Here is a 15,219-nt window from a genome sequence, read left to right as displayed (position 1 = left end):
TGGGAAGAGAGAGACTGCTATTTTTATCAGTCTCCTCATTCCAGAGGGGTTTGTCTTCTGATGCCAGCTCCAGACTCAGAAAGGAAGAGTCAGCTATTTTCAGCACCTGTTAGCTCCGTCAGTGATCACTTGGCAATAGATGTAAGGAGTTTCCTCAGGTTCCTTATTGAAGATACATAATACTTCTTTTTAGTTACATTTTTAAAAAATTGCAAAAACTAATGGATGAACTATGGGCAATACTTACTATGGTATTTATCTTTACTTTCAAGCCATGTTGCTTCTCCCATCATCCTTATTGAAGATACATAATATTTATTTTTAGGTGCATTTTTTAAAACTTGATTAATCAATTATGTGCAATAATTACTCCTGTTTTGTAGCAAATCGAAATATTAAGAAGCTCTAACCATAGCTTTTCTGAAAGCTGCAGGGAGACAGTAAAAGAGGAGCCATGCAGTTTAGTGATAAAGTTTTAGGTAAAGTACAGGGCCAGGTAAATGGTTTCAGTATTCACCCTATTTATGGGAGAAATTTTCAAGTAGTCCAGTTGGAATATGTGAAATAAGAACTGAAAAATTACTTCTCTGGAAACTGAATTAAACATAAAGTCTTCGGAGTTTGTATTTTATTCCTTACAGCAGGTAGTACCAGCAGTTTGGAAGAGGAGACTCAGCAAAATGTGTGATTAGTAAGAGCAAACTCCTTAAACTAATCTTTTCCCAGCTGACAGTTGTTAAAGTTTGGGTTAAAAGCTGAAGTGCGTGAGTTCATAACTATGCTAAAACTCAATTATTTTTTTAAAACAAAAATTCATTTGTATTATGATATCTCTATTAACAGCTCATTCTTTTTTTGAATCTGGAGCTCTTGTCCTACACAATATGTTATTTGAAAACAAGTACAAATTTCATGGAGCTCTTCTTTCTAGTAGAAGTAGTTTTGACATCTTGCAGCATCAAACCAACTAATAAAATGTTTTGCACATGTAGAATATAAATGTTTTCTCTCTTATAAGAGCTTATAGTTGCCCTCAATTTATTTTTTTTTGCCCAATCTAAATTTCATTATTTTTCTGTCGTATCTTCTTTATAGGATGTTCTTTATTAGATGAGCAGCCCAGTGTTCTCGTTCTGTTGCAGGAGAGATTCTGCCTTTTAGGACTAGGGATGAATGAACTGTTGTAGCTGTTACAGTGGCGCATCAGAGTATTGGAGCATCCTCAGAGGAATGACACCTTAAAAGCACAATCCAGAGAGTGTGTCACTGACCTGTAGTTTCTTTGGAGAAACACCTGTAATCTCCCTCAGGTAGTTTTTTTTACTTAGTTTTTCTTAGGTAGCCAGGTTTGTAGGACATCCAGTTGTTTTCCTCCTGAGGTACTGTCAATAACAGCAAAAAGTATGAACAAGGCGTGAGATTTTAATCTTGGCATGAGACTGAGTTGCCTGTGTGCTTTCAGGCAGTTTTGGTCTGTATCAGTACGCTTCAAAGACAGCAGTCCGGGCCTAAGTGCTTTTCCTCATTTATTTGGACATTCATGGTCGTGTATATGCTTGTAATAGCATATTTTAAGTTGGATGGGTACTGATTATCTGATGAGGACCTTGAAGACACATCTGCTTCACCTGCTGTCTTCTCTAGTTACAGATTCCACATCTGTAAAACATCTTTTCAGTTAGTTTGATTCTGAACAGAACCACCTTTTGAAATACTTTGTATCCTTGAAGTTTCCTGGCTGGTGACTTCTCATTACTACTGCTCAAGACAGTAGCATTTTAATTTGGAAAAGGCACTAATGCCAAGTTCACTGTGTGACTTTTAAACTCAGTGTCAGGAAAAGCCATTTTTCTCACCTTAGTTAATTTACACAAGTATAGAGCTGTGCAAGAGTTACACCAGTGTATAATTCTGTGGTTTGATAGCTTACTCTGGTTTTAGGTGAGCTTGCTGAAAAGGTTTAGCAAATATTTTTGAGCATGAAGTAGGAGCATTTACCTCCTGCCTCCAGATCAAGTAACTGATTTCTCAAGCTTCCAGATTCAGACTGAGCTGAAGTATTTTAGGACTTTTGGAAAGGTACAAATACATGCATCTTTCCACATGCTCTAAGCCTGCTGTTTACTGTTGTGTAGGTCTAGTTGTGGTCCGAAGAATTCTTCCGGACACAAACTATCTTGTCAGATGGTAGCTGGATTGTACCCACCCAACAGATAAATTTCATTAAAAGAAGTTAAAACTATACTATTTTTATATTACTTTTCCTCACGTGTCTAATGTTTGTAGTTGTCACAGGGGTGTTACGTGATTGAGGAAAGTATGAAGCCCAAGGGGAACATTAAGCATGAACACTGTCCTGTCTTATTGGAAAAGCTTGGACAAGCCTAGAATGAAAGCATTTGCTGATACAGCTCTTGATTATGCCAAATTGCCCTGCTTCTCTGCGATGTTAGATGGGAGTGAATTGTCTAAACAGCTTCTGTCTCCATTTGGGTTGTCTCTTAAAGATGAAAAGAAATAGAAAGTTCTTTTCCCCTTGCAGTCACTTGGACTTCCCATCATGGATGAGCAGATACAGGAGATGGAAGCAAATCTGGACAACATTGACTTCAAGATGGCAGCAGAGGAAGAGAAGAAGCTGCGTCACGATGTGATGGCCCACGTTCACACCTTTGCCCACTGCTGTCCAAAAGCTGCAGCCATCATTCACCTTGGAGCAACTTCCTGTTACGTAGGAGATAATACGGTAATATCATATTTTCAGTTTCCTGCCTGCAGAGCTGGGCAAAACAACGCTACAGTTGCTTACCTGATAGCTCTTCATAAACCTTTCTTTATCAAATAATATTGAATAGATTTTTCCAGATGGTTTTATTACTTTTACTGTTGAAGTTAGTTCCCCATTATCATAGCTATCCTAGGAAGGTGAGCTCTTCTTGCCTTCTTTCTTTTGATATGAAGCAAGATCTGTCTGGAAATTAACTGTTCCCTAAGCTCTGCTTGCATGTTAAATATTCAAGGAGATGAGAGTTTCAAATGCATGCAGAAACACACGAACTGTCAGTTATTCCAACAGGACAAGAGTTCACTGACTTACAAAACAAGGCCACTTCTGATATACGAAGTCCATAAGCTTTCAGCTGGTGCTTGGAACCACTGTATTAATTCGGGGCAAATAAAGCTTTTCAGAGAAATGGCTGTGTTAAGTGAAAAAGGAAGTACCGCCATTCTACAGCACTGTAAATTGTCAGTGATAAACCTCTCTAAAACTGAGTGCAAGCTAAAGCCTTATTTTTCAGTCCCGTGTCCAAGTTATGGCAGCTTCACATCTGGGGTTTTTTGTTACAAGAAGCTGCTGCGTGATTATTTTTACCCTACTCCTTTGCAAGCCTCTTTGGCTTTTAGGTAGCACCACCTTTCCTCCTGACACTTGGCACCAAGCTGTACCTCAGTCTCAAGAGAAGGAGTAAAGACGACTGCTGCCTGCTCAGTCCACTTACTTTCCTGCTGCCTTTAGCCCACATTGCCTGCATTGTCCACTTGGGATTAATGGTTTAGTCTGCCATTCCACGGGCATCAGGAGTGTCTCAAAATAATAATTGATACCCAGTCAGTGGAAATGGGTCTTCTGCTGCCCAGTGTGACTGACTGTGGATAAAACAGAAGGAGCAATGATGGATCTCGCATTTTTGTCATAAGCAAGTTCACTGCAAGTTCTGATACAAGAAGGAAAGCAGAGCTTTCATTTTAAAAAGAGACTTTTGAGCAGACAAAACGTATTTCTCTCTGAGAGAAGCCATTGTGTCTGGTCCTTCAGCCATGGCCCAAACTTCCTTTCTTTGCTTCTTTCAGGATCTGATTGTCCTCCGTGATGGGTTTAACCTGCTGCTACCCAAGGTGAGAAGGCAGTCGTGCGGTGTCTCAGAAGTGGGCAGCACTGATGTCCTGTGAATAGTCTGTGTTTTACTCGGATTTTCCTAATCCTTACTCGGAAGCTAGGAGGAGCTCTCTTGAGTGATTCTCAAGGAAGTGGACAGTTGTATTCCTTCCCTTTCTGAAGTCTTTTCCTAAAGCTTCTTTGCTCATCATGAGAATTACAAGCTATTCCTTGTTTATCTGTGCCACAGGTACTAGTTTCAGAAAACAACCGTATTGCTTTCAGGGTCAGCTTAGGCGTCCTCTTATACTGTATTTCTAGGAATGTGTCAGCATTCAAGAAGCTACAGAATTCCTTTTTCTGAAGTCAAGTGTAGTGGGGCTGCTTGGCACCCAATTAGCCCTGGACTATGTATGTGTCAATTATACCCCAAGCAGCTTTATTTCTGACCAATTCCAGGAATAAAGAAAATACCCAGAGATAAACCAACTGCAGGATTGGGTTGGGCACGAGGACTAGACTAGTTTGAGCTGAAGTCCAACCGTTCTTATCATCTCTTGCTTGAGTTGCAGCAAGCAGAAATTCTGTGCATGCCCTGGAAAAATGAAACGCACCATATTCTACAATTAGAGGGGGGTATTCAAGGACTGCACAGTTTTCCTCGCTGTTTCTCACAATGGTGGTGTGCTTAAGCATGCTGGCTTCAGCTGTGGGGTTTTTTTTCTCTTATTCTGCCTCTCTTCTGTCCATCCTGCATCCACCAGCTCGCAAGGGTGATCAGCCGGCTGGCCGACTTTGCTGAGAAGTATGCCGACCTGCCTACTTTGGGCTTCACTCACTACCAGTAAGTAGCCATCAGCCTTCGCTTTCGTTTTGTCAGCTGTGCTTTGGTTAAACTGACCTGCTACTGTTTTCTCTCATCTTTCTTTTGCCCATCTCTGACCAGTGGCAGTTGGTGCTGCTGGACCTCATTAAGACATCGGTGGTGGTTCAGAAAAGGAGTGTCTGCCTAACTCCAGACTTGTCTCAGGAAGTTGAACTGTTGCTTTGACTGGCTGTCAGCAGTTGTTTTAAAACAGCTTGATAAGGAGCAACTTCCTGGCAAACAGAGATGTATATATTCTGGGCTGTTTCAGAAAGCATGACTGGGAGTTCCAGTAAGCCTGTCTTCCAGTCATATTTTCTTTGTGTTTGTTTTTCTGTCAACTAAGTTAGTTTCAGCTGCAGCTTAGAAAGGTTTGTTACTGACTCCTTGTTGCTGCAGCTACTCTGTCACTATAGCTGAAGCTTTCTTCTAACGTGATGATTCAGGATCCATACGTGGTGATTCAGGTTTCATACATCCCTTTATGGATCCCTGGGAAGAATAAGGAAGAATTTCTTCTGTTTAACAGGGTGATACTGGTTTCTGTCTCTTGGGAAGCTTGCACTCGTGCAACACTTCTGACATTGACTGCTTTTAGGCTAGGCTAGGATAGGATAATATTAGGCAGACTATTGAGTCAAAGGACAGCGAGTTCTGGATAGGTCTGCTGGGGTAGATTAATCTGCAGCTTCATAAAGATAGTTTGCTTTCAGAGATGTTAAACTGTACACCTTGAGATAAGCCTGAAACTTCTACCCCAGTGATACAGAACACCCAAGGCAGGGAAATGAAGCCCAGGTCGTGTCAGACTCTGTGTCTGACACTTTAAAATTTCTCCCAAAGGAGAGTGGGAGCATCAGGTCAGGTCTCTGATTGTCTTGCTGTATGTGCCCTGTCAGTGCAATCAGCTCTAGTCCTAGGTCCCCCTGAGTCTACAGCTTTTCAGAGGAGTATTCTTTGGCTCAGTTTTATCTTTGCTTTTGGAAAGAGTACAAAAGGGTATTCAAAAAGTGTGTGCAAGGCGAAGTCGTAAAAACTAAGGTGAGGAAGGCATTGATACCTCGGCCTTTCCTTTTCTGTGTCCTTTGTCAGCAGGGCCTCTGCCTCAATTACGAACAGGTCTGTTTTCCCTAGCCTTGTTTTTGCCGCTTATGTACTTGCAGAGGCCTTTCTTGTCACCTTTCACGTCCCACATCAGATTAAACTGCAGATTAAACTGGGCTTTGGCTTTCCTAACCCCATCCCTGCAGTGCTGGGCAGTTTCTTTGTATTCCTCCTGGATGGCCCATCCCTGCTTCCACATCTTTCACACTTCCTTTTATGTTACTGAGCTTAATCAAAAACACCTTGTTCATGTGCATATGCTGTTTTGAAATAGTACAGAGGTTGTCTTCGGAGTTCAGGTGGATAATTTGAAATATTTTAACTTTTAGGTTCTGCATAATGCCCCCATTTTAACCTCAAAGCACTTGCAGGGGGACAGTGTGATTGAAGCTTGCAGATACTTATTTCAAGGTGGAGGTCTTACAAAAAATGACAGCTAACAGCATTGTTAATTATTGTATGTTTGCCCAGAGGCTGAGGAATGCGTTTTTATCAATAAAAAGGAACAGTCCCTTAGAGGAGTAATGTAAAATCACAACGTGTCCGCAGACATTTCTGTCCTGAGAAATTCACACCAGTGAGCTGTACATTAGCCAGGATGCCCCCTGTGCCCTGGGCGAGCAGAATTAGGGTGTGGGATAGATGCACCCCCAGTGTCTCCCAGCCCCCTGGGTTCTCCCTCCAGGGTGGGCAGAGCCCCGGGCACGGCGCAGGCCGCCAGAGGGCGCCCTCTGCCAGCAGTGGCTTCAGGAGCGGGAAGTGGGGGCCCAGGTAGCTGGACCGAGAGGTCACATTACTTGCACTGGCTAAGGCTTTTCCCTTTGACACATTTCTGGAAAAACACCGTGAAACCCGCTCTAGATATTCTGACTCGGGGGTCTCCAGTCACTTTTATTTAAGGGACTCAAAAGCTGTGGTAGTGAAACACCTTCAGATACCCATTCTCACTTGTTTCTTAATCCCCTAACACATACAGAAACTACAATTACTGTTCTCTTGTAATGTAATTACATCTAATTCATTAAAAAAATGATCATATCTTAGGTACCATTGACTGGTGATATATATGAGCTGTTACACCTTCCTGTGCAAGCCAGGTCTTTTTGATTTCTACTCAAAGGAGTCAGAGAGACCAACGTGCAAGAAGGTCTTAACAGTAGACTCAGCAGCAAAGTGAGATCTTCCTGAAGTTATTTTGAAAATTGTCAATGAGTTGCACTCTTGTTATTGGTTGTTTTCAGACCTGCACAGCTCACCACTGTGGGGAAACGCTGCTGCTTGTGGATTCAGGACTTGTGCATGGACCTGCAGAACCTAGAGCGAGCTCGAGATGACCTGCGCTTTCGGGGTGTAAAAGGCACCACTGGCACTCAAGCCAGCTTCTTGCAGCTCTTTGAAGGAGACCATAGTAAAGTAAGTCAGACAGCCCAGGGGATAGACATGCAGTCTCTGCAATTCTCCCCCCTGGGATGCTGTTCTGTCTGAGGGAACATGGAGATTCTGGCATCAAATTCAGAAGGGCACTGTGATCCCTCTGGGGCTCACTGACAAGACTGTGTGTGAAAGTGAGCAGAATCTGGGGGAGGGGGTGCTTCCCAGCAAGTATAACACTTGTTGGCAGTAAACTGAGAAAAGCAAAGGATCCTTTTTGCTCTTGCTGACCTTCCTGAGTTGTTGCATTCTGAGCTGTTTGGGTTTTTTTTTCACCCTGAGGTTGAAGAGCTGGACAGATTAGTGACTGCAAAGGCAGGATTTAAGCGGTATGTAACAAGCATTCTTAGTCACCTAAATTTGATGTTAACAAAGTGTGACTTCCACTGTCCATGCTGGCCCAGATTCCCCTGCCAAACTGACATCTGTGCTGCTTCCACTTCCACTTGTCTCCCTGTCAAAGCACGGCTGTCCATTTTCCCTCTGCTTTTCTCTCTCCCCATCTGCCTGCTGCCCAAAATTGACAGCCTGAATCCAAACTTGTTCTCGTCAGCGCAGAATGACAACCTTCCACTTTAAGAGCTGTGTCACTCCTTGATCAGTGTCTTGCAGTACAGTTGTATCTGTCTGGAGCACTCAACTTCTGTGGTTATTTCTAGGTCTTACATGGTCACAGGGCAGACCTACAGTCGCAAGGTGGATATTGAAGTCCTGTCTGTGCTGGCCAGTCTTGGGGCATCTATACACAAGGTGAGCACCCTATTTGTGTGCACTGGGAAGAAGGGGAAACATTTTAAAACTTGAAGAGAAGGTGCTCAGTGTGCAGAATGCAGTTGTCAAGAAATATTAATTGATATTCCTTATTCAGCTGTTCTCTTTGTGATTGTGTAAATTCACCACTGGGTACATGCCTAGTAAATCAAACCTCAAAGATCTTAAGACCAGTGGCAAATAAAGCAACTTTACTGAGCAGATTCTAAGATGGGTTAACAAATCCCACACCAGATATTAGTTTAGTCTATGCTAAATTGATCCGATTCGAGTAAATGTATTTCCTAGTGGCGTATGAGTTTTTAAATTTCACCATTTGCTCCTAGTTAATTGCTTCTCTGATAATGGTGTTATTCTCTCTGTCCTTGTGGCTTCTTTTCATTGATTTATTTCTGTTCCCTCTCTCCTCCTCCTCTTGGGCTAAAGTGATCTATGGTATTTTCTTCTGGTTTAGTTTTGTAGGCTGGCTGGTTCAGTGAGCACACATTATCTGAGTAATTTTGTTATGCATTTTCACTGTTCCCTCCTCGTATCTCTTCCATTCCCGGCAAACATTTGCCCTGTTCTATTCTAATACAATGGACACCTTTTTTTCCTTATGCTTTCTTGACTGGGATTTCTAGGCAGGTGAGTATGATTGCAGTGTCAATTTTTTTGCCAAATTTTTCACTGTGTCCCAAATTTACTTCTTGCACACAGATGCAAACGCTTCTCCAAGAACACTAGCAGGAGTATATATTGGTGTGTGGTTTGGTTAGTTTGGTGTGTTGGTTTGTTCATTTCTTGGTTTTTGTTCTAGATTTGTACTGACATTCGTCTTTTGGCCAACCTGAAGGAGATCGAGGAGCCTTTTGAGAAAGACCAGATTGGTAAGGAATGGGGGACATTTCTTGTACCAGTGTATGTAATTTTCCATTTATGTTGGTGCAGCCTTTTAGGAAAACTTAGAAATGTCACTGACAGAAGTTGCTTTAAATTAACTGAAGTTTGACATTGTTAGTATTTTGGGTCCTTTTTAAAGAAAAAAAAAAATGCACTTTACCCAAAGGTTTCTGGAGATGAAGTAATTAAAATCAGATTTGTATTTCTGCACTTTCTGGGTCTAGGGGGAGAGCAGACACAGATTTGGGCATGAGGAGTACTTAGTGTTTTCCATTTCTCATTAAACATTTGGATGTTTCTAATCTGAAGGGGAAGTGTGGTGCTGTCACTTTTATTTTATTCTTTATCCTTAGAAAATCATCATCGTTTCAAGGCTTCAGTCAAAAACATGATTCCCGACACATTTTTCTTATCTGGGGGAGGACCTTCATCTCTTCTTCCTGAATGCACTGCTGCTGTGTCCTGTTTCCATCACTCTTTCTCCCTTCACAGGTTCAAGTGCTATGCCTTACAAAAGGAACCCAATGCGCTCAGAGCGCTGCTGCAGCCTGGCTCGGCACCTGATGACTCTGGTGCTGGATCCCCTCCAGACAGCCTCCGTGCAGTGGTTTGAGCGAACGCTGGATGACAGCGCCAACAGGTTTGTTTGGATGGTGCGATGCAGCAGTTTCAGAAGGTCTCATGCAGGAAGCTCTTTTGATGTATTTAGAAAATGCTATTTTTAAATTAAAACCACAAGTTGCCACCTTGATGAATAGCAGTCTCAACCTAACGTAGAGACTACAAACTGGTTTCCTTTCTAAGATCAGATGAAAACTGGTAGGTTTTTTTAAATGTCAAGATCTGAAAAGTAAACCAGCAGAGAGAGGGAGGGAGGATGGAGCTAATTAATAAATTGCTTTTGTGGTCTTCCTGTTTCAACAGCATACTATAGCAGTTCTTACATTTCTCACATTTTCCTCCCTGTTTTGAATGGGTCTTTTTCACCCTGCTCCTCTTCACTTCTTAAAGAATGATTCAACATTTTATCTGTAATTCCTTAGCCCTCCAAGTAACCTAAAGAAACTTATTTTCATCTCTGTGTAAAGTGTTGTTCTTTACAAGCAGTAATTCAGATCCTAAAGAAAGAGCACAGACAGACTTTCTTAAAATAATGTTTCATGAAAACCTGTGCAGGTCTTTTAGGTATTGCTCAGCAGCCTCAGCTTCGTTTTCCAATTCTTTATTATGACTATTTTGAGATGAGTGAAAGTTACCTATAATTATTTCCAAGTAAATTATAGCGATTAAATTCAATGCTTCCATCTTCCAGTTAGTACTAAATTTGCATAAAGCTCATATTTACCTTTGAAATGGTTTAGTTCCAAAGTAGTCTTCTGTTGCTGAATTTTATCTCCTAGAAATCTTTAGATTTCTAAGATATGGGGCTTGTGGAACAATGAACAGCAACAGTTTTGGCTATAGACTAGCATTCAGATTGTTCATGAGAATGTTATTTTTAAAATGTCTGCACAAACATAATGTCTGCATAAAATCTCACAAAAGCATAGAAGATCTTTTCCCTAAAGGACTTTACTCCATACCTGCTAGTCTTGTTAGGAAAAGAGCTGCATAGGCAGCAGCAAACAATGTACATTTAAGAAATAAATGGATACTGGTTGATATGTGTTTGTTTCCCAATAGCTATCAAGTGTTGAGAGATGTACTGAAATGTTTCAAATTTTATTGTCACTTGTCTAATAGAAAGGGTCATTTGTCCACTTCATAATCCAATTAAAGTATTCTGTGCTTTGGATTTTTCTAGTTAAAGGTATAGTGTTTTGAAAGAAGAGCAAGCCAGAGAAAATGCAATTGACCTACAAAACAGCAAAGTCCTTTTGAAGACAGTGTGATAAAACTGGGGACCTTAAATGTAGCAGAAGGTTCAAGTACTGGTATATTTCAAGAGATCACAGTTTAGAATGGGCCAGGCATTTCTGTCACAGATGGATGATGCTGTAATTGCTGCACTGTGACACAGCCTTTTGCCTGATACAGCTCAGTTCCCACGACTCCTTTCCCCTCTTTTTGTCATTCGTTTTTACCAGGAGCTTGTCTCTTGGAGGAAGCCCCCACCAAACACATGGATCACTTTGAAAGTTCCCCACCGGACACAGCACGACAGGGCAGCATGTCTTGCTCCTGGAGAGTAGGATCAGTAGACAGGGCAACACAGAACACAGGGGAAGATGTCTCATGTGTTTGCTAGCTCTGTAAATAGCTGCCCTCTTTCCTAGCTGTGTGATCAATGAATTATCTTGGAGCTTTCTATGTGCACTTTTACCCTTTCTCTTCCTGTCTCTCCCTTTCTCTACTGACCAAAAAAAAACCCAAAAACCAAACCAAAACCCTGCTGTCTCCCCAGCTTGAGAACTACTGCTATAAGATGTTATTTTGCTTCCCTGGTTGTGACCTTTAAGCAACAGAAACCACCTATAAGAAGATCAGTTCAAGCTTTAGGACCACAGTTAGGCTATTTGCAGAATTATTTACAAACACTAAAGAGCTGGATCTGAGTTGGACTGAAACATGGCCTTTATTGCTAACTGGGGCCCGGGGTATGTGTGTTTCATAGGCGCGTGTGTCTGGCTGAGGCTTTCCTCACAGCTGACATCATTCTGAGTACACTGCAGAATATCTCCGAGGGACTTGTGGTATATCCAAAGGTAAAAGCAGGAGATAATGTGTGCAGGGTTGCATCCTTGATAATGCTGTAGCTATGCCAAAGTGTATAAAAATCTTCCCACCCAAAGGATTATGTGTTTGTCTGTTAATTCAAATGGTTTCTGAATTTTGCTCTTCATTCTCACCATATCCTCACTGTTTGCAGGACAGACAGGAAAGGGTACTTGTTGAAGCCAAAAGGTAGTAAATTAGAAATGTCTCAAAAAGGATATTTTTACGTGAACTACATGACAGATCTGTAGAACTTACCACCAAAAGATATTGTCAAGGCAGGTCTCGTACAGTCCTTACCTACAAGTTAAAAAATTCATTGTACATCTTTTCCAAAGTAATGTCCCTTACAAGCTATATAGTCTAAGTATTATCAGCTTCAATACCTGGAATTCCATAGCTAAGTTCAAAAAGAGGAAATTATCTTTGCATCATTACGCAGTCCTGGAGACTCAAGGGGAGAGGAAAACTTCACTGGGAGTCCCAGTTGTCTACAGAATTGCTATAATGCTGTTTCTTTTTTCTACTTGTTTTGTCTAAGGTGATTGAGAGGAGGATCCGGCAGGAGCTGCCATTCATGGCCACAGAGAATATAATCATGGCGATGGTGAAAGCAGGGGGCAATCGTCAGGTACAAACGCAGTCAAAAATACCTTTGTTCACTGCCTGGCATTTCACTCCTGAGAAACAAAAGTACCTGGGCTCTTGTCCTGACCATCTCACCTTTCTTTGTTCTCCACCTACTCCCACAGAGTTGTTAATGTTTCACTGGTGCTGCAAAGCCAGGCTCTGCTCTCTGAGGAGAGAGCAGTTGTGGAGATTCCTGTTTACTGTTGGGAGCACTGTGTGTTTGCATTAATCTGACTGGCTGTGCTGGAGAAGAAGGAGACCTATTTTTATATTAGATATGAGTAGGCGTTTTCCTTTTGTAAATGTTTGAAGGAACTTGGAACATAGGGCAGGCTTCTTTAAATGGAACATGTTAGCAGTTGGCTACCTTATAAATTAAAAGAATGAATCGGTGCTGTTAACGAAAAAGCGAGACCATTCTGAACCATTCATTCATGTGTCACTCTTCCCTAATTCAGTATAGTGCTTTTTATTATAGTCCTTCGTTCAGTTTTGTGTGTTCAGGCAAATTGAAATTAAATGTTTTTAGTCAGTAAATCCAGACACAATTAGATTTTTTTCTTATCATTTAATTTTGCAATTCAGTTTAAAACTGATAATCAAATTTATAACTTAATAAAACAGCTTATTTTCACTTACCTTTAGATAGTAATTTTTCCTTTCTGTGATTATTTCTACATCAGGGACAGAAGTTAAACTTGCAAGATAGTAATAGCAAAATGGTTTGCTAAAAGCTTTGAGTGGGATACGTGGTTCTAGTTCTCTGAAGCACTTCTGGCAACTCACGCATGATGCTAAGTCAGGAAAAATCATTTTTTCTTTATTTTTTCCCCGTGTGTGCCTGATGTTTGTCACTGTATCAGTCAGTAAGCTTCCTTACTGAACTTAGTAAGGCTCACATCATGTGGATAAGTTTCATTATCTTTTCAGCTGGTTCTCTTTCTGAAGTATCCCATACTTACCTAAACACTCCTCTCTATTTTGATGGGCTTGAAGAGTGAATTTCATTTATGTTTAGTACACTTATAAAATTTGTTCTTATTCACATGAGTATGTTCTGGTTTTTTGTGCTGGGAACTCCAGAACAGCACATTTTCTGTGCTTTCCCACCTCAGCATAGAAACTCACTTCCTTTCCCCACCACTGAACAGCTTCCTCCCCTGAACATAGAGGACAGTTCTGTTCACCTGAGGCAGGTCAGTGCTGGAACAGATTGGCCTTTGGATGGAGGAAACAAGGAACAGGAGATAATTTTCCTACTGATTGGAGATAGATCAAGGATAATACGTGTGAGGAGAAGATTCTTATATGTAAATGCAACAATATGACTCTATTTTAGGGTCAGCATGGCAGCATCTGATTTTGCAGGTGATCCCTGACTACAGTTGGGTTCTCTTGTTTTTACTGATTGATTCCACAGGAAATCAAGGGATTAGGAAGTGTTTTGGAAAAATTGTTAACAGTCTCAGTGTCGTATGAGGGCTGTTTGGGAGAGAACATCTTAAGGCCCTTGGGTTTGTGAAGTCTTTTCCCCTTCAGTCTGGCCTTATCTAAGCTGTGGTTTGCATAGTCTCACTGCTCAGTAAGTTACACAGGTTCTTTTCCCTTTACTAGACCTTTAGAGCTTGTACATCGTTATGCTCTCAAGATGTTACGTACAGGGGATGACCAGTGGTGAATAAGGAATTCCTTTATTACAGTTCATAGGATATTTTGGGAACAGCTACTATAGTCTGTCTATGGAAAAATCATGCAAGTAGCAAACAGAACAACTGAAAAAAAAATCCTACAGCGACTCCAAAGAGTATCTGGGGAGTTTGAGGAAGTGTAAAGGATTCCAGTGTCGTAAGTTTGTGGTATAATTGACCAGGGAACATGTGTCATTTATACTGATTTAGCCTCAATGGGCAGATGTGGAAGGATGAAGAAAACCTTGTTTACTTAATTCAGTGGTATGCAAGCCACTGCAGTCCAAGCTGTGTCTCAGTTGTGTGCTGTACAGTGCAGTACACTTTGATGTTTCTCCCTCCCACTGAAGTTAGCGGGATGAATGTGTGGTGTCAGTAGCAATGCAATGATTTTTTTCTTCTTCCCTCCTCTTCCCCCTGCTCCTACAGGATTGCCACGAGAAGATTCGTGTTCTCTCCCAGCAAGCAGCTGCTGTTGTGAAACAGGAAGGGGGTGATAATGACTTCATTGCCCGTGTCCGTGCTGATCCTTACTTCAGCCCTATCCACAAACAACTCGAGAGCCTGTTGGATCCTTCCTCCTTCACTGGACGTGCTCCTCAGCAGGTAAAGCAGTCGAAAGAGGTTATGGGCATTACAGGTTGTAATGCAATGTGGTGGTCAATCCGGCATCCTCTTGTGTGCCAGTGTACGTATTAGGCACCTCTGCCCAAAACACTTAAGCAGACATTTCCCTCTTTCATTTTCCTTGGCTTCCTTGTCGGCTTCACATTTTTGATGCTGGGCATATCAGACTGCTGGGTAGGTCTGTGAAACAGCCCCCAGTGAGACAAGCAGGTCTGAATGTGGGGGAGAAGGGAACCCTTTCTTGTGCTAATTTTCTCTTTCCCATCTTTCTGGAACAGGTGGCAAAGTTCCTGAAAGAGGAGGTTCGACCAGCGCTGGTTCCATACCAAAGCAAGATGGGTGGGAAAATTGAGCTGGCACTTTAGGTATATTCTGCAAAGGTGTATGGGTACAGGAAGATAATAAAAGCCTTATTGAACCAGGCCTGTGTACTGTGTCACGTTATTTTGGTTCTCTACAGTATATTTAACCCCCAGAGCTTACAGCCACCTTCATTCTAGATGGGCTTTTCATTCTTTGTCTGCTGTTTAATCAAGCCTCCATCCGTTGTATGCTGAGTTACTGAGAGACACTTGATTGTGACAAGGTAACTATCCCAGTACTTCTCCTTGGCCCCTGCTAGAGCGCTG

General features: G+C 41.7%; 1 protein-coding gene across 1 annotated transcript; it reads left to right on the top strand.

Annotated features, from left to right (window-relative positions):
* The first annotated feature begins 2,545 nt into the window (after positions 1-2,545).
* Positions 2,546-15,011, top strand: ADSL (adenylosuccinate lyase). The gene is made up of 12 exons (XM_010179757.1): positions 2,546-2,746; positions 3,853-3,897; positions 4,642-4,721; positions 7,088-7,259; positions 7,560-7,606; positions 7,937-8,027; positions 8,848-8,917; positions 9,423-9,570; positions 11,545-11,635; positions 12,187-12,276; positions 14,393-14,569; positions 14,869-15,011. Exons 1-12 carry the CDS (start codon positions 2,561-2,563, stop codon positions 14,953-14,955), a joined length of 1,284 nt encoding a protein of 427 aa, XP_010178059.1. The 5' UTR covers positions 2,546-2,560; the 3' UTR covers positions 14,956-15,011.
* Positions 15,012-15,219: the final 208 nt, after the last annotated feature.

Source organism: Mesitornis unicolor, unplaced genomic scaffold (genome assembly GCF_000695765.1).
Source record: "Mesitornis unicolor isolate BGI_N332 unplaced genomic scaffold, ASM69576v1 scaffold44372, whole genome shotgun sequence".
NCBI classification, from domain to species: Eukaryota; Metazoa; Chordata; class Aves; order Mesitornithiformes; family Mesitornithidae; genus Mesitornis; species Mesitornis unicolor.
Note: the sequence above shows the minus strand (reverse complement) of the source record. Positions and strands in the feature narration are given on the sequence as shown.

What these genes read in the sequence shown, in the direction of transcription:
- ADSL (XM_010179757.1), top strand. Translation starts at nt 2,561, where the DNA reads ATGGATGAGCAGATACAGGAGATGGAAGCAAATCTGGACAACATTGAC. An exon ending in TTAACCTGCTGCTACCCAAG is followed by an intron (nt 3,898 to 4,641) that starts GTGAGAAGGCAG and finishes TGCATCCACCAG; the next exon opens with CTCGCAAGGGTGATCAGCCG. An exon ending in CTGGACGTGCTCCTCAGCAG is followed by an intron (nt 14,570 to 14,868) that starts GTAAAGCAGTCG and finishes TTTCTGGAACAG; the next exon opens with GTGGCAAAGTTCCTGAAAGA.